Source organism: Antrostomus carolinensis, unplaced genomic scaffold (genome assembly GCF_000700745.2).
Source record: "Antrostomus carolinensis isolate BGI_N321 unplaced genomic scaffold, ASM70074v2 scaffold30803, whole genome shotgun sequence".
Lineage (NCBI taxonomy): Eukaryota > Metazoa > Chordata > Aves > Caprimulgiformes > Caprimulgidae > Antrostomus > Antrostomus carolinensis.
Genome location: NW_010306387.1, coordinates 10903 through 31294, shown reverse-complemented (window position 1 = coordinate 31294; position 20392 = coordinate 10903). Strand labels below are relative to the sequence as shown.

General features: G+C 44.6%; 1 protein-coding gene across 1 annotated transcript in view; it reads left to right on the top strand.

Annotated features, from left to right (window-relative positions):
• Positions 1-4878: 4878 nt before the first annotated feature.
• Positions 4879-20392, top strand: part of PHF11 (PHD finger protein 11) — a 26322-nt gene continuing 10808 nt past the window's right edge. Inside the window, exons 1-8 of the mRNA XM_010165125.2 lie at positions 4879-4986; positions 6433-6540; positions 7809-7942; positions 10948-10994; positions 14283-14341; positions 15927-15993; positions 17608-17730; positions 17861-17932. Coding sequence (XP_010163427.2) covers positions 4879-4986; positions 6433-6540; positions 7809-7942; positions 10948-10994; positions 14283-14341; positions 15927-15993; positions 17608-17730; positions 17861-17932 — 718 coding nt within the window. The remainder of the gene's footprint in view (positions 4987-6432; positions 6541-7808; positions 7943-10947; positions 10995-14282; positions 14342-15926; positions 15994-17607; positions 17731-17860; positions 17933-20392) is intronic.

Genomic DNA, 20392 nt, shown 5'->3' with positions numbered 1-20392 from the left:
GGTATCACCTCAGCAGGCCCCATCCCAGCCCCTTATCAATCCACATCCTTCCTCAGGTTCTGCTCTGTGGGCACTTAGTGGTTGTAGCAAAGCAGCTGCCGTTAATCTCTTAAAAATGCTACCGCTGTGTTTAAGATTTCTAGGAAGTGATGTGTTGGTAGAAGGTAAGGGTAATTAATACCTGTGTGAAACACATCAGGGAGCAATTGGGAAAAGTCCAGACATGTCCCACCTGGAGTACTGTGTCCAGCTCTGGAGGCCTTCAGCACAGAAAAGACATGGACCTGCTGGTGCAGATCCAGGAGGGGCCACAACAATGATCAGACGGATGGAACACCTCTCCTATGAAAAAAAGGCTGAGAAAGTTGGGGTTGTCCAGCCTGGAGAAGAGAAGGCTTCAGGGAGACTCTGTTGTGACCTTTCAATACTTAAAGGGGGCCTATAAGATGAGGACAAACTTTTTAGCAGGTCCTGTGGCAATAGGACAAGGGGTGATGGTTTTAAACTAAAAGAGTGTAGATTCAGACTACATGTAATGAATAATTTTTTTAAAGGAGGGTACTGAAGCACTGGCACAGGTTGCCCAGAGAGGTGGTAGAAGCCCCATCCCTGGAAATATTCAAGATCAGGTTGGATGGGGCTCTGAGCAACCTGATCTAGTTGAAGATGTCCCTGCTCAGTGCAGGAGGGTTGGACTAGATGATCTTCAAAGGTCCCTTCCAACCCAAACCATTCTTTGACCTTGTGAATAGGTGAGAGTTTAGATCTGATGCGGAGCCCTCCAGTCACCCCCATCACTTGGATCAGATGTGTTAACATACACCCTTCTAAGGAAAATACCTTTTTATATCTTTAAAAATATTTCATCCATAGCAAGTGAAAGGTGATTGGAAAGATGGATTTCTTTGTTGTTTTTTATTTTCCTAAAAACTTTGCAAAGGCTGGATGTGCTTGTGCTGCTAGTGACCTGGGGGAGAACAGGGTGGTGCTTGTGCAGGTCATGCCCAGCTAAGACATGACCAGCAGTGCTTTTTCCCCACAAAGTGCAAATGGCAGAGTGATAGGTGTGTAACTGCCTTCATTTTGCCTACTTCAGTAAATCAACTCCTGCACTGTACTGAGAGGAAGAGGAGAGCAGAGCAGGAGCTAGGGCAGTAGATTTCAGTAGCCCACTGGAAATCAGGGGTCTTGGGTTCTTTTCTTTACCCCCTTACAGATATGCTGAGTGACATTCTGTGCCTTAATTTCCTCCTGTGCAGAATTGTGTGTTTATGTGTGAGGGTGCCTTCAGAGTTGGCCCTGGAGAGAAATTACTTGGACAAACTGGTAGTGTTTCAGCAAGGTGTGTTTAGGAGTGGCACAGTCCCTGTGCACTTGGCAAGGATGACCTCATCCCTTTTTACTTTCTGTTTCATTTCTCATTTTCTTCCATGTTGTCACTGTTGGAGAAACAAAACAAAAAAACTTGCTTATAGGAAACAGCCCAGTTACACGGAGGCAGCCAGGGGCTCGTGACTATATCTGGCCCTCAGCTGCTTCTCCTCTGTCTTCTGTTCTGCAGCTTTGTCTGCCCTGTCGTTACTGGAGGGCAGTGGCAGGGCCTCCAGCTCTTACAGATTAATTAGTCACCTTGGCTTCCCACAGTCCGCTTCTGTGGCCGTAAGGGTGAAAGCTGGCAGTGAAGAGTTGCAGAAGGACTTTGTGAGGGTGAGTGATTTGACTATAAAATAGCGGGTGAAAATGTAAAATAAGTGGAAGATGGTGCATGTTGGAGCAGCAATCTTAACGCTGATGTCCTCCGTACTACCTGATACCATCTGGGAAAGAGATCTAGGGGACTGCATCTGGAATATTGTCTCCAGTTCTGGGCCCCACAGTTCAGGAAGGACAGGGAACTGCTTGAGAGAGTCCAGCGCAGAGCCACCAAGATGATTAAGGGAGTGGAGCATCTTCCTTATAAGGAAAGGCTGAGGGAGCTGGGTCTCTTTAGCTTGGAGAAGAGGAGACTGAGGGGTGACCTCATTAATGTTTATAAATATGTAAAGAGCGAATGTCAGGAGGATGGAGCCAGGCTCTTCTCAGTGATGCCCAACAATAGGACAAGGGGCAATGGGTGTGAGCTGGAACACAGGAGGTTCCGCTTAAACTTGAGAAGAAACTTCTTTACAGTGAGGGTGACAGAGCACTGGAACAGGCTGCCCAGGGAGGTTGTGGAGTCTCCTTCTCTGGAGACATTCAAGACCCGCCTGGACGCCTTCCTGTGTGATCTCATTTAGGTTCCTGCTCCGGCAGGGGGATTGGACTAGATGATCTTTCGAGGTCCCTTCCAATCCCTGACATTCTGTGATTCTGTGTGATTCTGTGACTGACTACAATATGTAGTTCTGTGAAAGTGTCAGGGCTGTGCTCAGAAGCAGTCCAAAATGTGAATTAAACATTAAGAATTGTTAAGAAAACAATAGAGAAAAATACAGAGCACCGTTGTGACTTTGTATTGTAGATGGTAGCTCAGCCTTTTGAAGGTTGTCTGCTCCTCTTGGAATATAGCAGCAGTAGAGAAGAGATTGAGAAGTGGCAGAGGTGATCAAAGATGTGGAGCAAGAAACAAATAAATAGTTTCAGGTTCTTCAACTTGAAAAAGAGTAGAAAGAATATCAGATCTATCCTGTCAGGAGCATTACTGGAAGAGCTGGGTATGGAACCATTTCTTGACTCTTCAGACAAATCATGGGGTGTCAAATGGAACCTGTGAGCAGCAGGCTTAAGACCTGTGAAAGCAAGGGGTTGTTGAGGTGAAATGTAATGAAACTGGAACTGGAACCACGTCCTTACCCTCTGCCCTCTCCTTTGGGAGCAGCCAGCCGGGTCCATTGCCCCGTTTAGCTCCGTATCCTGTCCCTACAGACGAGCCTGGGGCTGAAGCAGCGCTCCTGTGGGGACAGAGACTGAGCTGAGCAGAGCAGCATTTACAGGCTCGCTGCTTCTGCAGTGAGGAACGGCCAAGAGCTGTCCTCCCACCCCCTCAGGGTTCCTGCAGAGGCACTGGAGGAGCCCAAAGGCTGACTGTGACTGAGTATCCTCTGTTCTCCTGCAGCACCAGGATTTATCCTGAGCCTGTAAGAACACCAGGAACTGTAGACTCCACCTTTAGCCTCTTCCTCACGACATTCCCAGAGGCCCGGGAGCTGGATCCTCTGACTGGGCCTGAGCAGGGCCTATGTATCTGCATCAATTCCAGGTATTAGCTTCCTGCAGAGAACTTATTCCTGAGTTCTAGACCATTCAGACTCCAAAAGCTCACTCAAAGCTTATTCTGCTTTTTAATTTCTTTCAGTCTTTGTTTTCTGTTCTATCAGTAATATTTCTATTTCTGTCAATTTCTGTTTATTTAATACTTAAGTTCTAAGGCTGAAGTGTATAGCTGGATGTTAGAAATCAGTCTCTACCCTACCTTGCTGGCGAGAGATAGAAGGATGGGGAAGAAAAAAACCCAAACAACGAAGAAACAGATGTGTGTGGAGGCAAAGTGACTTGTTGTGATTAAGTAAATTCTCAGTGTCAGAACCAGAGCGGGGATTAGAAAGAAAATCTTTCTACGAGTGTTCTTATCTCTTGAGATGACACCCTCCACTTTATGGAAGGGAGATGGGAACTAATGAAAACACAGGTGGGCTGTTAAAAACCACAGAAAGGTTGCAAGATTTGCTGGCTTGTGAGATTTCCTGTCTGTTCTGTACTTGGACCTTACTGCCTCTCTCTCAATAAAACAATTTAACTTCAAATCTTCTCATTGCTTAAAAGTAAAAGCAGTCTTTTCTCACCCTTACGTCGCAGGAGTTTGTGCTGTCAGAGGTGACGTGTCCAGCAAAGGGCAGTTTGGAGTATCACACCTAGTAGGAGTGGGAAATTGCTGAAGATTTCTGCAGTGGACTTGCACGGAACCAACAGACAAAGTAAAACTTCTGCTACTAATGTGTTGTGTGATGCTCTAAAGTACTGGTGGGGGATGCAGGGAAAGGCTTACCCAGGAGCATTTAAGACTGTTTCATGAAATAAGTAGCTGGCCTTAAAATTTTGCACCTGCTGAGGGAAAAGAGCGTCTGTGTGAAGAAGAACAATTAAGACTTGAGTGGATATGGCCAGAAAAAGAGAACAGATGTCTATGGGGCAAATCCCAGAGTACAGAGAAAATTGTGTCGCTCCTGTTAGTGCTCCACCTCATTGAGAGAGAATGTTCAACTATCTTGTTTCAGGCTGTGTCTTCTGCCCCATTTCACTTGCAAGCCTCTCCATGCTTCTTTGCTACATCCTTGTTACAGTAAGGAATTAATGTTTCTTCCTTGTTTTCTGTGAACTCCTGGAAGGCACAGGAGAAGTTTGGGGACAGCTATTTTTCTCTCCTCAGTTGACTTGCAGACCCACATGTGGCAGAACTAGCTTAGAAAAAGCACTGCTTGAATGATCGACCTCCAGATAAAAGGGGTTTCACGTCTAGGGCATGACTTGCTCCCTGCTCTTGGGCCTCTTGTTGGAGCAGATATTGCCAAGCAAGCTTGAAAGCTTTGTATCACCCCCCATGACTTGTTAGTGACTTTCCAAGAGGAAATAAACCAATTTTCCTCCTGCTCTAACTGCTGGAGCTCCTGGGAGCTGGTTTCCATCCCACCACTGTCCCAAGAGTGGGTTTTGCCTATTCTACTAGAAGTTGGTGGAGGAGCAAAGCGCCAGGGTTCTGGGGATGGGTGTAGGTGAAGGAGCAGTTAGAAGACAGGTGCTAAAAAGCTCTGTTTTCCTCTGTTGGTCCTGTTTGGCGTATGATAGTTGCATCAGTTGCTTTGTGTTTCGTCCCAGGTTTCCTGCTCTAGGTGTTTCCAGATAATGGCGAAGATGGTGAGAAGAACATGTGCTTTTTGTTCAGAAGGGGAGGCCGGTTCCGTGATGTACATTGCCAAAGAGCGGAATATTGCAGCTCATCAGGATTGTCTGGTGAGTGGCTTTTGGTTGGTTGGTACCTAAGAGGAGTAGAGAAGAAGAGCTAAAGGGGAAGTTTCCACTGCTTGTCTGTTTTTGACTCTAAAATGTTGATTACACAAACCAGCAAGCTTAGATTAGATTGAAAAGCTATGAAAAGCAACAGGGCTTGGCCAGAATTTTGGAGGGGGGGAGGACACCGCTTTGCAGCTGGACACGTTGATTTGTGGTGTTTTCATGCATGTCTGGTTCCAGACACAGGTACAGTCTAGCAGTAGGAATAGATCTACCTGAGACATTGAACTGAATGAGGCTTTGGAGACCACAGAAGCTGTGTACTTAAACCTTTGCAGGAAAATATTCACATCACTTTATATGTCAAGGTAAAAAACTTCCCAGTCTGTGCCTCATATAAAACAAAGAATAAAAATATCAGAAGTCGATTAGATAAAAATATCTGTAAAGCTCTAAGTGTGCTGTGATCCCAGAATGTATTTACTCTTCTTGTTATCAAAATGCCTCCCCTTTATTCTGGGATCTTGGTGGAGCTGGTTCTTGGTGTGCTGAATCAAGCACAGATGCCATATTCTCCCTTCAGTGAGGGTTGCTTAGTGCAGATTGCTGCTGCTGTAGCAGCTTTCTGGCTTTCCCTGTTCCAGCCTTCTTATTCTTGCAGGTTTTATGTTGATACTTTTTCTCTCTTCCCCTTCCCCTCCCCCAACAACTTCACTGATTTCTGTGCCTCAGGCTTCTCTGTGCTGTTTGGGTTTTTTGCAGTCAGCTATCACCTTCTGAGCAGACAGACTGTGCCTGCCAGCTGACGTCAGCGTAGCTCATTTTTGTTTGGAATTAGAAAAAAGTTGCTAAGGACTTCCACTTCCTCACTTATTGTCATGGCTCAGCACTTCTGTGGGAGTCAAAGTGGCCCAAATATGCACATGTATGTTTTCTGAGGGTTTCTCTCGGGCTTTGTACCATGTTCCTAATGTTTCTCCTGCAGTCAACTGTTGTCAGTATTGGACTGTATGGAAATGTTGTTACAGAGAAATGTTGCATCCAGCTGCAATGCTGAACAGCTGACCATTTAACAAGATGTTCAAGGTGTGGAGGTCTCTCAGACAAAGAGCTTTTCCTCCTTACTCTGGGCAGCCTGGACTTCCAGACTTTCTTCATTCACACTTTTTGCTAAGTTCAGTTTCTCACCTTGTTATCTTTTCTTAGTTTACCTTCAGGTCATATGAAATCTCCTGTATAGACAGAGGAACTTCTTTTGACTGGGAAAAGGTTTAAGCGCAGCTCCTTGTTCAGTGTAGGTGAAACCTCTTAAAAACACAGAGAAAAATGAGCCTTTCTTAGGGAGGGCAAGTGCAAGAAAAGATGTGCCCTTCCTCTCTTTTTTCTGGAATGCACTGAAACTGAGTCCCTCTATTAATTCTTAATATCATCTCTTTTTGGTTTTAGTTATTTTCCTCAGGATTTGTGGAATCTGAAGAGTATAACCCAGATAATCTGGATATAAGGTTTGATGTGGCATCAGTGTTAAAAGAACTCAAGAGAGGAAAGCGGCTGGTAAGGAGATTCTTTCTGAATCTGCACCTAGTCCTGTCTCATAGTACTGAAGGTTGTGTGGCCTGTTTCATGCTTAGAAAAAAATGCAGAAAAGTGCTTTGTCCTTCTCTTCTACTAAGATTAGAGAAATTACAGATTTAGAGTTAGAAATACTGATTTTATTCTATATTTGGTGAAATTTAGTTCATTTTGTATTAAAATGTGTTGATTTTTCTGGCTTTCCTCCCCCCAAGAGACTAAGTCCTTAGTCTAAGTTTCCTGAGAGACTTTGGTAAAGGACTAAGATAGTTCCTGAAATGAAATTATGCAATCTGTAAGTGTAAAGGGAAGCACCTTCTGGGTGCAGCAGAAGGAAGGTTATTTATATGAGGTTTTTCTTACTGGCTTTGTCCTCAGCTGCCCTTCTCCTTTACCTCCTGGCTGGAACTCTTTTCATGATAAAGTTAGCCTGGAAAACATAAATACAAGCAGTAACACCAATAGGTATTGAAATAACTTGGGCAAGATTTAAGGGACTTGGGTAAGTTGCCCAGTGCACTCACGTGGCTCTTTGCATCATTTTACAAATTCAGCAGTATGAAGTAGAGCTAAAAATAGCAAAACTGGTAACTGAAATAATGGCCAGGGCAGGAGTTTGCAGGAGTGAACTTGCCTGATTAGTTACACAGGGGCGACACAAGACAGACACGGACCTGTTAGAGTGAGTCCAGAGGAGGCCACCAGGATGATCCGAGGGCTGGAGCACCTCTCCTAAGAGGACAGGCTGAAAGAGTTGGGGTTGTTCAGCCTGGAAAGGAGAAGGCTCAGGGGAGATCTTATAGCGGCTTTCCAGTACCTGAAGGGGCCTACAGGGAAGCTGGGAAGGGACTTTTTATAAGGGCAGTTAATGACAGAACAAGGGGAAATGGCCTTACAGTGAAAGAGGGGAGGTTTAGATGAGGTATTGGGAAGAAATTCTTTCCTGTGAGGGTGGTGAGACACTGGAACAGGTTGCCCAGAGAAGCTGTGGATGCCCCCTCCCTGGAAGTGTTCAAGGCCAGGTTGGATGAGGCTTTGAGCAACCTGGTCTAGTGGAAGGTGTCCCTGCTGATGGCAGGGGGATTGGAACTAGATGATCTTTAAGGTCCCTTCCAACCCAAACTATTCTATGATTCTATGCCTTGCAATTAAAGATTTCATTTTCCCACAGAGGAGAGTATTTGCCTGGTGTGGCGAGGTTTTCAGTAGCTGTCTGTGATGCTCACCTGCTAAACCTCATCCTCTTCTAGGTGTGCAACTTCTGTCGCAAGAAAGGAGCCACCGTGGGATGCGAGGAGAGAGCCTGTCGCAGAAGTTATCACTACTTCTGTGCACTCTGCGATGATGCAGCAATAGAAACAGATGAAGTAAATGGAGTCTACCGGTATTTAACCAAATATTTTCTAACTAATTATTGTTAAGGTTTTGGTGGTGGTGTCAGGAAGAGAGACTTCAAAATTGTGTGGTTAAAAGTTTTTTTTAAAAAGGAAATACTATTCTCTTAAAGTGATGCTTGATCCTCTGTTCACAAGCAACAGGGGAAATGTTTTCCTTTCACAGGAAAACATCACAGCAGTGGGAAGGAATCTATTCAGTGTCTGAGCCTGCAACACACCTGAAAGATCACTAGGCCAAAGCTGAGGAAGTCAGTTCTTACTGGCTATCTAGTTAGTCTTCAAGGACCACGATTTTTATTCTTTTCACTCAAATTCTCAGTTTCTGTTGATTCAGAAGCTTCGGCGAGTGTGGTCTGAGCACAGAGGCGCTATAGCAATTTTAGGTCTGTTCACTTTAGACAAATTCTGGTATTTTTCCCCTTCATATGCTAGCAGAGAACTTTGTATTCCCACCAAAAACCTTCTTGTATTTCAAGTATGTTGCTAGCATTAACACAATTAAACAGACTTTAAGTAAGTTTTCTGTTCTGATCATGCTAGTCCTGGTGCCTGCTGCCCTCAGGCTGCCTGCGTTGCCATTAGTAGATAGAACGAGTTGTTTGGAGGATGCAGATGAAGGGGTAGAGAAATTAGGACTTTAGAGACCTTTTGGAGTGCTAAAGTTACAGTAAAATCTGAGGTGCATAAACCCCTGATGTCCTTGCACAGGCAAGGCCAGAGAGATCACAGCCATTGTTAGTCTTAGATTAATCTGGTAGACCATCTAATCACTGCTTGTTTCAGGAAGAGGTGGGCTAGTGCAATCCTTAGCAGCAGTGGAAGATGGGTCCTTTGTGTCAAAACACTCGCACATGTGGCTGCTTCACTAGGGCTCTCAGTCCAAAGTAAATAAGTCTTTCTGCAAGGCTGTAAGCCCAGCTGTATAGAAAAGATATGTTCAGTGTATGCTTATAAAGTCTTCAGGATTCTTCAAAGCTCACAAAAATATAGCTGAGAAGACGTAAACTTTCCATGATCACAGAATAAATGGCTCTCATCATATAGCTTTAGAAAGGATACCTCAGGCTGAAGAGGACTGAACTTCTCAAGATGTTGAAGAATGAACAGGACTGATAAGTCTAGATAGAAACTGGTAAAGAAGTGGTTGAATATAGAGTTTGATTTGATGGTTTTCTGGTGTTTGGAATAGGGACCCTTAAAAATGGCTTGCATTAAGTCACTGTGCGAGACCAGTTGCCTGTCCTGTATAGAAACAAAGGAAACTGGGCTATAGCCACCTGTGCTGAAAAGATGAAAAAGGACTGGATTAGAGAAAGATGGTGAGGCAGGTTTCAGGGATTTGAACCCAAACACTTTTGCACAGTATCAGTGGCATAAACAAAGCACATGGTGAAATGTAACTTATTGAAAAGCATATCAAAAGAAAAAAATCCTTCCAGAGAGAGAGCCCTGGTGTTTTTACACTCTAAGTTGCCATCGTCATGATGATGAGCAGTGATTAGCAAAACAAATAGAACAAAGCAGGGAAGGCATACGGTGCTCTGAAAGTAGCTAGTGTGGGGAAATAGGTGTAATTTGTACTGTCATCTTGCACAAATGATAGTAGGGAAGTGCTTCCAAATAAAGTGGCCTGAGAAACAAAATGTATTGTCTGTTCTTTATAAGATGTTCTTGTATTTAAGAAAGTTGCTTTTAACTGAGAAAGAATAGAATTAAAGGGAGAGGAGGAAAAAACCAACCTCCAAAGGTTAATATTAGAAATTCCGGGATGTAAGTAAGGTGCCTCCAGTACTGAGCTTTCTGACTGAATTGTTAGGCATGCATAAATCTGTTTTTCTGTACATCAAAATGAATTTCATGCAAAAAAAGCTGGCTCATCAAGGAAACAGACTGTGTTTCTAAGGTCAGTGCTTCTATTTTGTTAAAATAAAAGAATTACAATAGTTAGAAAATGTCCTGTTAAATGCTATTCCCTTTAAAAATTGCTTCCAAACACTTGAGCTTTAGTCTTGGCAAATAGATTCGTAATGAAGAGATCAGCTAAGCCACACTCTTGACAAGGCAGTTTTGCTTAAAAAGTGATTTGGGATCCTTCTGTAAGAAAGGCACGTTGTAGAATTCACATTCTGGTTCACATTCTTTACACGTTGTTACATCCAGAAGATAAGGAATGTGTTTCCAGCTGCATTTGTTGTATTTTGCCTCTTCCAAGGAATTCACATTGCTCTCCTAGAACCAGAGAAAATATTCCCATCTCACATATGACTAAAGTCTTTAAGGAACAAATGGATTGAGCAGCTTTAAGCTCCTGGATCTCAAACAAGGTGCCCTATTTCGTCAGGATTTGGGAACCACCTTGTCAGCACTGGGCAGCTGGAAGGGAGGAGCAGAGAGGTCTCCAAGGGAGTAACAGGTCCTGCGTGTGCGGTGCGGTGCCGCGTGGCTGTGCCAGCATATCACGCAGGGTTTCTAAATTCAAGCTGACTGGTAAGCAGATTTGTCTAAGGAGGTTCTGGACCTGGCCTGAATGGTACAGAGCAAGTGGGCAGAACTGCAGTAGCCGTGATCAAGCAATATTAGTACTGTGGTATTTCATCTTGACAGCATTAATCTCAGTGTAATAAGGTGTTCCAATAGAAATACCTCTGCCACAGTGGTTGCCACACCAGTTAAATGTGTCTGAGTCAGTAACTGAACAGTGAGCAGGTCCAAACAGATTGTGTTAATGGAACTGATGATTCAAAGCTTCCACATTTGGAGTCCACTGAGGCTCTGAAAGTACAAACACAAGCTTGTGCCTTTATGTGACTTCACAGCAGGAGCTTTCCTAGGTGGGTAATGCTGAACAAAAATCCTCATAACTTTTTTAAGGGTCTTTCAGTTTACGTTCAATGGAAAGAGGGGAAAATATCTGTTAAAATCAGTCAGCATAACTGTTTACATATTTATTAATGCTTTTTCTCTTTTTCTTAAAACGGAACTTAAATTTTAGAGTGTTCTGCCCAAAACATGACCCAGGCAATAGGACCAATCACTATGGTGAGTTACTTTAATGGCTTCATTGGTTTCATTTGTTTTTAAAAGTTTGTGTCCTACAGTCAATAACTCGTTTGAACAAACTAAATGTTACTCCACCTTTAGAATTGAGCGGTGGATTTCTGATCTTGCAGGAGTGGTTTGGTTGAGACCCATGTGCATGCACACAAATCGAGAAAGTTTTTTGAAGTAGCAAATGTTTATTTTTGATCTTCACCATTCTCCCTCAAAAGTGACTTAAAGCATTGTGGTCCTGATCCTTCATGGAATTATTCTGACTCTGTGTGTGTAGGTAGGCCCAAGCAGCTTGTAAAATCCACATGAGATATGAGAGCCATGCTAACGAGTGATGCACGAGCTTGCCCTTGATTAGCAAAGAGAAGGCTGTTACAGGAGTGGTCATCTTGGGATTTTTATCCGTAGTTACATTAGAACGTTCACATTTGCATCCTCTGTGTTCACTGCAGTAGTTTTTTAAATAGAGCCTTTCATTCTGAAGGATCCCAAAGAGCTTTTTAAGTGTAATAAAAGGGTTATACCACCCCTGTTAGGGATTGCTTCCTTTGCTACAGAGATGCAGCATAATTTGGCAGTCCTGGTCCTTGCTGGTTCAGAAGCAGTCAAGAATCTCAGTGAATTAACCAGAGCTGTGTTTTTGTTAATCTAACGTGTACAATCCTGCTCAAAATGGAGTGTGTCCTAGGCTGGCCTTCACTTTGAAGTTCAGCTCAATCAGACTGTGAGCACTAATGCCAAGAGTGGTGTGCTCCCACTGAAGTCTAACGATCATTGGTTCATCTTCTTGATGAAGTCTGGCTCCACCCAGATGCCACTCAAGGGGCAGGTCAGGTGATAATCATGTAAACTTTTAGTCACAGGCGGCTTTTTAGCCAGACACACAGTCTGTTGAGCACCTGATATTGCTGTGATTCACTAACCAAGTGCAGCTTCTTATTTCACTTACTAGTTTTGTTTTTACTTATCCATGGTTTTCAGGCCTGACATTCCCTCCCTTTTTAAAATTAATTTGAATTCTGTGGTCTCATGGTTGTCAGTCTGTTGGGTCTGTGCAAGGTCCCTGCCCAAGTGCTATAGGCAGAGCCAGGCTTGCTTCATTTCCAGTATGAGGTGAGATTAAGGCATTAGGCCCAGCCCTTTTAGAACACTTCCTTCATAAGGAAGGCTTAAATCTTGTGAAGTTGAAGGTCTTGGTGTCTTCAGTTGCTGCATGTGCAATGTATGGCCTGTTCCCTTAGAATGGTTTTCTCCTGGAGGAGATCTTCCAGAGGCTCTTAATTTGGAGACCCTCTGTCTCTGGCAGCATCTGTCCTGCCTCTTGAACGAGCTTCTTCCACCCTCCTTCTGAGGGAGCAACTGTACCCCAGAAGGTGGGGAGCAGCTGTGAGAGTTGTGTAAATGACACTTGGTTCCCCAAGCCCAATGTCTCCTGCCTCTGAGCAGCTCCCAGGTGCATGTGTGGCACTCAGAATAGCCAGAGGTGTCTGCTGGTGAGTTGGCTGAAGTAGCAGGTACTCTGTCTGGCCCATCTGGGCAGGCAGGGGACACCGGCGCTGAGTCTGTTGGCAGGTCCACACAGAGTGAGGAGTGAGACAGGCTGGGATGGAAGCACTGTGGCTCCACGGTAGAGACTTTCAGGATCCAACTCGGGTGTAGTGGCTCAGCTGTTCCTCTGGGGCAGGCTGAGCCAGCACTGGGCTGTGTGGCAGCAGGAGGTGGTACAACAGGGCTGCCTCTCCGGGCTTGTTTTCCCTGGTAGCACAGAGAAAATGGGGTCAAGGAACATCCCCTTCTTCTTGGTCCGGACAACATTCCTGTGCTGAACTGTCAGGGCTCTGCTCTGTGATTGGAAGGCGATAGAGTGACTCAGGAGCCAAGAGGTCTCTGTACAGCAGGGGTGGGAGGGCACTTTGGACTTGGAAACAGCCTCCAACCTCAGCTTAACTGGAATTGTTGGATGTACCCAGAGTAAAGGCTCACAAACATAGAAAAGCAGAAAACACTGTGGGGAGCAGGAAGAGTTGGGCTGCTCTTCAGACTGTGTTCCTCTTGTTTTATAAGGCATCATAGAAGGGTTTGGGTTGGAAGGGACCTTCAAGATCATCTAGTTCCAGCCCCCCTGCATCCCTAAAGCAAACATCAGGAAGAGCTGAGAAAATCCTACCACAGATCAAGGATGTCCTGCTAGGCCGCAAGCAACACTTTGTGCCTATATCAGTGTCTCCCAGAGCGCTCCAAATCGGGCCACCCAGCTTTATTTTGGCTGAAGTGAGATGCTGTGATTTCCTTTCAGGCCATGAAAAATGCAAAAGTACAGCAACATGCTCAAAGAAGAGTACCCCAAACCCAAACTTGTTCCAGCAGCCATCCTGTACCGAGAGTAACTCCTCATTCCTCTTAATAGGATGAGTTCTAATAGGAAGAACCTTACTAAGTGCTGCCCAAAGGATGTAGAGTTAAATGGGAAGGGGGCGTATAACCCCACTGCATTTAAAACCCTCAGGTTTTGGTGTGTGGTTGAACTCTTCTCCAGCTTTCTCTGCTCCTGCCATGTCTTCCTTGCCAGAGGTGTCCTTCTCTGCTCGTGGCGCTGTTTTCAGCAGCTGCCAGTTAAAATGTTGGAGAGGCTGGTGCATGCCCATAGAGAGGACAGAGTGAAAGCAGGTGATTTTGCAGAGACCTCATCCCATGTCACTAAAAACACTTTGTAGCATAAATAATATTAAACTTAGAAGTCAAAGTGCTTCTGGAGGCTTTCTAGGTCATTATGTTGATGAAAAACCTAATGCCATCTCTATGTCTGTGTGACCTCAAATAATTCTGTATGTATTCTTAGTTTTGAGGACGTATTAACATAAACAAGGATTGACTGGAGGGAAAAAAAACCCCCAAAACCGGTCATCTTTCATAAATCTGTGTGAAGTTTTTACCATGTAGAGGTTGTGCTGCTGCTGGGGAGAATCAGTTCACTCTGCCACAATCAAAAATCTTATGTTAAAAACTGGGATTTGCTTTATACTGAGTTTAAAAGGCGAAGTGGTACCCTAATGCTACAGTGATTTGCACTTGTTCCTAATGGTTCAGGCTTCTAATTTTTCTTATGTGGAAATAATGTGAATTCCACTGAAATTTCAGGTGTTTGGGGAAGCTGAAACATACTCTTGCCTTGCCACCTGAAGTGCCTCACTTTTGTAGCTTTTTGGGAAAAGAGAATTTGAATGATGTGAAATCATCAGTCTGAGGTTGACACATTTGTTGTTTCTTGATTCCCAGGTGCAGCTAGTAAGAGGAGAAGACACATGTTGAAATCTTCCACCATCACGGAACAAATGGTAATTCTGATTTTAAGTAGTTCTAAAGCAGGAACCCACATCTCTACAGCAGAGGACTTCTTTAGTGAATATTTTGCCAGTGTATTCAGAAAGAGACTTCCTCACAGAAGCAGTAACCTTTCCTTTACAGCTGCCTTGTTTTCATCTTGTCATTCAGTCAAACAAAACTGTTTGTGTTTAGAGCTGCTTCAGGCAGAGCCAGTGCTGCCCTTGAGTGACGTGGCACAAACGCAATAGGAACCTCCAAACGAGGCTGACTTGGTGCCTGTGACCTTGACGTGACCAGAAAGAGCTTCCCTTTGGGGGCTCCTTTCCTTTGGAGGTACTACGGCCCTCAAATTTGCTTAGGGCTTGACACAGGTTCCATGAAAAACTGCATTTGATGAGTCAGTTGGCCTTTGAAACCAGCACTTACTCACTTGTGAGCTTGTGCTCATGGTAAACGTGCAGGTTTTCATTGCAGATGAGGCAGTTCTCTGCTCTGCTGGTGAAGATGGCCCTCCCAAGGGTGTGGGAGCTATCAAACAGCATCCCTCTGGTTGCAGGGAGAGTTGTTTTAGAGACTGTTGTTAGAAACCCTGTAAATACGGCTTATTTTAAATTTTGAGGTGATTCTCTTGGCTCCATGGAATTATGCTTGGGAACTCCCACTGACTCTTGGGGGCTTGAGATTTCTCCTTTCTAGAGGAATTAGCATTCAGCTTTCCTTGGGAAAAACTTCTGCCTTTCCCAGGTCTTGAGATTAAAGGGAGGTCATGTGAGGGGACGTGGGTGATCTTTGCAGCTTTTATGTAGAACTCTCATAAGGGCAGGTTATTTGTCTTCAAGAATTTGTCAGCAGTAAATCCACTTACATTCATGGTATTATAACTGAGATTCACGGGACCTGTGGCCCACAGTAATGTGCTGTTTCTGCTGCTCTCCAGTGCTAGCGATCTCAGAAGTAAGTAAAATCACTGCAAATAAGAAGCTGAGGGGCTCCAGGATTTATTACTGCACAATAAATTGTTTACTATTGTGTAAGCAATGCATTTTTACACTGATGGACTTTTGTGGCAGAGCTTAAGAATTATTTGTGGTACTGTGGTTTGGAACAGCAGAGGATGACTGTGTCCTGTCCAAAGGAAAAGAAAACTATTCCCCTTCTCCTCTCAAATCCTTTCTAGTATTACAGAATCACAGAATTGCCTAGGCTGGAAAAGATCTTTAACATCATCAAGTCCAGTCATTAACGTCACACTGACAAGTCCCTGTCTGGCCTAGGGAACTGTCATTTGCAGTGGGCGTTAGCAGTAGGCGTTCGTTAGCATCTGTGCTATTGTGCACATGGAATAATTAAGGAGGGTGGTGCCCCAGGTGTTGGGCTTTTCTCAAAGAGTTTTGCTTTGAAGCTTTTTTTTTTTTGCTTACCTTTTAAAAACTCAGTGTCTGGAGAGGAATATTGTTAGCTGTGCAGAGAAGCTTCCTGCATTTACAGAAATATGGGTTACTTTTTATCTTTCTGCTAATATGGAGGTCAGATAATGAAAACAGAGCAGTAAATGTCAGTATGATGTAAAAATAAGTTGTTTTGATTTTCTTACAGAGCACAGAAGAGACAGCAGAAGAAAACAGTTTACAGATGCTAAAAAGGAAAAACAACAGGCATAAAGGTGCGACTCACTTCCTGGAATGACTAGGAGATACTGTGCTGAAGTTAGAACCTGGAGGTGTTTGATAGCAGCAGTGCTGCAAATATCTGTTGTTCTGAGACGAGTGACTCTGCGGGCTCTGGCAAGGGAGCAGAAGTCTGATGTGCAGAATGACTGTGCAGGTTTTAATAATTGTGCAGCAAACACGTCTCTGTGCTTTGGCTGAGACTTGCTGTGTGAGAGGAGCTGTAACCCCCTCCTCTGCCTGGCTGCTGCGTTCAGTGGTGTGGCTCCAGCAAACAGGGGTGCCTCTGCCTGAGCCCCCTCCTCCGTATCAATGCAGGGAGGTTTAACGTGGAATCCGTTCTTCTTCACCTCAGTCTCCTTGCGCTGAGCCCCTTTTGAAGGAGAGGAATGCAGTTCTGCCAGGTGGGGCCCTGGAATGGGTTAGCAGAGGAGGTGCTGCGAGGAGGGGGGTTGAGCAGTGACCCAGCAGTGGCAGAGGAGTTCAGCGCACCCCAAACAGGAGCTCGAGCTCACTGCATAGTAACGGGGCTCGCCAAATGCTGCGACAGCTACTGCTGCCGCCGCATGATGCTTATCTTACCTTTTGAGCCCTTGGTGTACGCAGGCTGCTTAACACAGTACAGCATATTACTGCATTAATATGATGTTACAACAGTGAAAACAACCACTGGACCCATCCTTCAGTTTTGCAGAGCTGTCACCCCAAAAGTCCTGCTGCAATAATTTCTCAGGATCGTGCTGTTGCTTGGAAGTTTCGAAGGCGTTAGTGGTGACTCGTCACCTTCCCATGGCTGTGCTGAGCACACGGGCACAGGACTGTCACAGCAGGGGGCTGCCTAATGTGTTTCCTGAATTTTTACTACCAATAAAGAATCCTAGAATCCTTGGAGGGCATCTAGTGTAAGTGAAATGATGTGTCTTTCCTCACAGATGTCTCCAGTAAAAACTAACATTGTTTTTAATAGACATGGCAGACTTCTGTGAGCTGTCTGGTAGCTCTTTCTTTTTGAACAGCCTGTTGAATTGACCTTACTGAAACCTGCCACTGATGTGCTGCTCTGAGGTCAAGAAAAAGTAGGTGGTTATTTCTCTAGCAATCCAAATTTGACAAAGTAGGCATGTAAAGTGGGCTGTAATAACAGAGATTAATGCCTGCATCACTTGGAGTAAAAGTAGCTTTAATTTTCTTACCAAACCCAATAACTGATTCACTTGCTATTTTCTGTCCTTCAGCCTGTTCAGTCTGCAGTGTGATCCTGAGCATTGAAAGGGAAAAAAAAAAGGCAAGACAAGTACTTGCTTTCCTGTAGTAGGGAATGTCAGGAGGCTTTGGGAATGGTGCATTTAGAGTTGTGGAGATACTTGCTCTTGATGAATGAAGCCAGATCTAGAGCTTAGGTGATTTTATACCCAGCACAGTGCTTACATTGGCCTGACCACGTTTTTGTTCCCACTGAAAAGGGCTGAGTGGATAGCTGGAGGAGCCAGAGGTTTGCATAAGTTACTGGAAGGAGGACTTCAGCCAAAGTTTCAGTTTCTGAAGGGAGTGAGTCAAGCCGACTTCACAGATCACTTCTGTGTCAGAGTGGGGTTTTTGTGTTTTAACAGTCCGAATAGACTTTCTTCGGAAGTGCAAGCAAGCTGGGCTTCTGGATGACATATTTGAAGAGATGCTGGACACACTTCACCTGGCTCAGGAAAAACTGATGGATGACAACACTTCAGAAACAGGTATGGAGACCCACGCCTGCGGGCTCTGCTTTTCTGGTTTGTGCTGCTTCTCATGTAGGGCTCTGCATTAACGTGAGGGTTCTGTAAACCTTTACTCAGTAACATTAAATCAAATTCTTTCTTTCCCCAGAGTATGAAGAGACAGTGATGGCACTCTTTGACTGTGGACTGTTTGAAAATATACTTACAAATATTCATTCAGGTATGTGCAGAAAGCTGGCAGAGCAGTAGCAGTTGGTAACAATGGTTTTTGGCATTGAGGTTGTTCTTACGAGCATTTTGGTAAAATGACCACTGAAAATGAAAATTCCAAGGAATTTTTTTTTCAACATTATATAAATAATTGAGTGAAAGCCATTGCTACCTGAATCTTTAGAAAGACTGTATGCCAGATCTGGCTTGCTGACCTGAAGGGGGGAGGCAAGCGACAGTTTAAAAGACAGTTCAAAAGGTTTCTGCCCCAGAAGAAGTTCCCTCTCCTGCAGGGCACGTGTGTCGTGTTCCTGCAGGTGATTTCCCTTCCTCCTCCGCAGCCTCCCTTCGGCAGCCCTACAGCTCCGCTCCGTTCTGATGGGTGCTGCTCAGACTGGCTGCTGTGTTAAATTCTGCTACGAGCAGAAATGACCTGGACCTGATGGGAATTGTAAGGTGCATTGAAGGACAAGCTGAGAATGCTGAGTGAAATGAAAACAAGGGCAGGAGCAGTTGCTTGGGACTACTGGTGTGGAAGGAACTCTGGGGCTTCAGCTATTGTGAGCAACAAGGTTACTGCAGCTGGTTTTCAGATAGGCCAGTCTCTTGCTCCCATTGCCCTCTCTAGCAGTTACCAGCCTTGTTCTAACTTCTGCTTTAATTTATCCCTGTGCAAAGAAAAACAGGTTTTAATGAGCTAACGCTGAGGTTCAGTGTGTGAAGGTGATGTTTGCTGTTTCCCCTTTGCTTGACTGAAAAAGCCAGGCTCCTCTCTTCAGTCTCCTGTTCTCACATTTAAATTCTTCTGTCAGAATCACAGAATGTTGGGGATTGGAAGGGACCTCAAAAGATCATCTAGTCCAATCCCCCTGCCAGAGCAGGAACCTAAATGAGATCACACAGGAAGGCATCCAGGCGGGTCTTGAATGTCTCCAGAGAAGGAGACTCCACAACCTCCCTGGGCAGCCTGTTCCAGGGCTCCGTCACCCTCACCGTAAAGAAGTTTCTTCTCACATTTAAGTGGAACCTCCTGTGTTCCAGCTCACACCCATTGCTCCTTGTCCTGCCATTGGGCATCACTGAGAAGAGCCTGGCTCCATCCTCCTGACTTTCGCCCTTACATATTTATAAACATTAATGAGGTCACCCCTCAGTCTCCTCTTCTCCAAGCTAAAGAGACCCAGCTCCCTCAGCCTTTCCCCATAAGGGGGATGCTCCACTCCCTTAATCATCTTGGTGGCTCTGTGCTGGACTCTCTCAAGCAGTTCCCTGTCCTTCCTGAACTGTGGGGCGCAGAACTGGACACAGAAAGGGGAGTGACTGGTGTTGCAGAGTTACCCAACCCAAGATTCTGCCAGTGCCTCATCTGAGGGCATTAAAACATCTCTGCTTTAAACTCCTCATGTGATACAGCCTTGGATCACACTTAGGTTCTTTCCCAGCTGCATCAATTATTTCATCCTCCTCTCAGCTTACAGGAGAAATTCCTTGATATTGGCACCTACGAACACAAAACCACGTGATTCTCATGTGTAAAAGTTGTCCCCTCTCCAGCTCCCCACTGCTTGAGCAGCTCGGTTCTTCCTGTACCACACAATCTTATTTTCTGATACCGTTGGCCTACTTTTAGTTTCAAGGTCAATAATGAAGGTTGGTTACAAAACTGATCCAAGAGCTGCTCTTAAAATGAACCGCTGCGATGAAAACCATCTTAGTTACAAGTGAAACTGTAGGGAGGGAAGGAAATCACTGGCTTGCCTTTTGTGTGTGTCCTAATCTGTTTTCCAAGCTCTAGCTAGGAAGTCTCTGTGATGACGCACAAAGTGTAGGACTAAATAAAGTAGGATGAGTATAAACACTGTGTCTTCTTTGATCTTTCTCCTGGAACTTCATGATTTTGGGTCAACTGACATGCTTTACCTTCAATGTTTTTTTTTTTTTTTCCATTTTATCTTGGTTTTTATCTTTCACTTCTTCGATCATCATGCAAAACCTGTTCTAAAGCCTCATGCATGAGCACAGCAAGGTTACTCTGAACTGTAATTGTTGATACTGCTTTTTAAAATGCCTTTTAGTTGTAGTTGGATAAACGGTTCTTTTGCAGCATGCAGCTTTCCTGCAAACTTGGCTGCATTTAAAGCTTTTCATAGGGGACCTGCTGTTGCCTCAGTGGCAATAGGTTGGAGGTTCTCATTCTCTCCTCCAAGCAACAGTGACTTCCTTTAGTTTTGCCTTTTGTTCCGTTGCTGTGTGTCGTGCTTGGGGCAATACCTCAATCGGCTTTAATCTGTCCAGTAGCTTTTGAGCTCCTCGGTAGCGTTTGTTTTCAGGGGATCTGTAGCCGTGAATTCTGCCAGTCGGTTGTGCAAACAAAGGCGACGATGCTTCGTTTTGAAACGGTTGTACCTTTACCCAGAGCCCCTTAGCACTTGTCTTATGGAAGAGCCAGTGCAGTCATTCCAGGTCCACA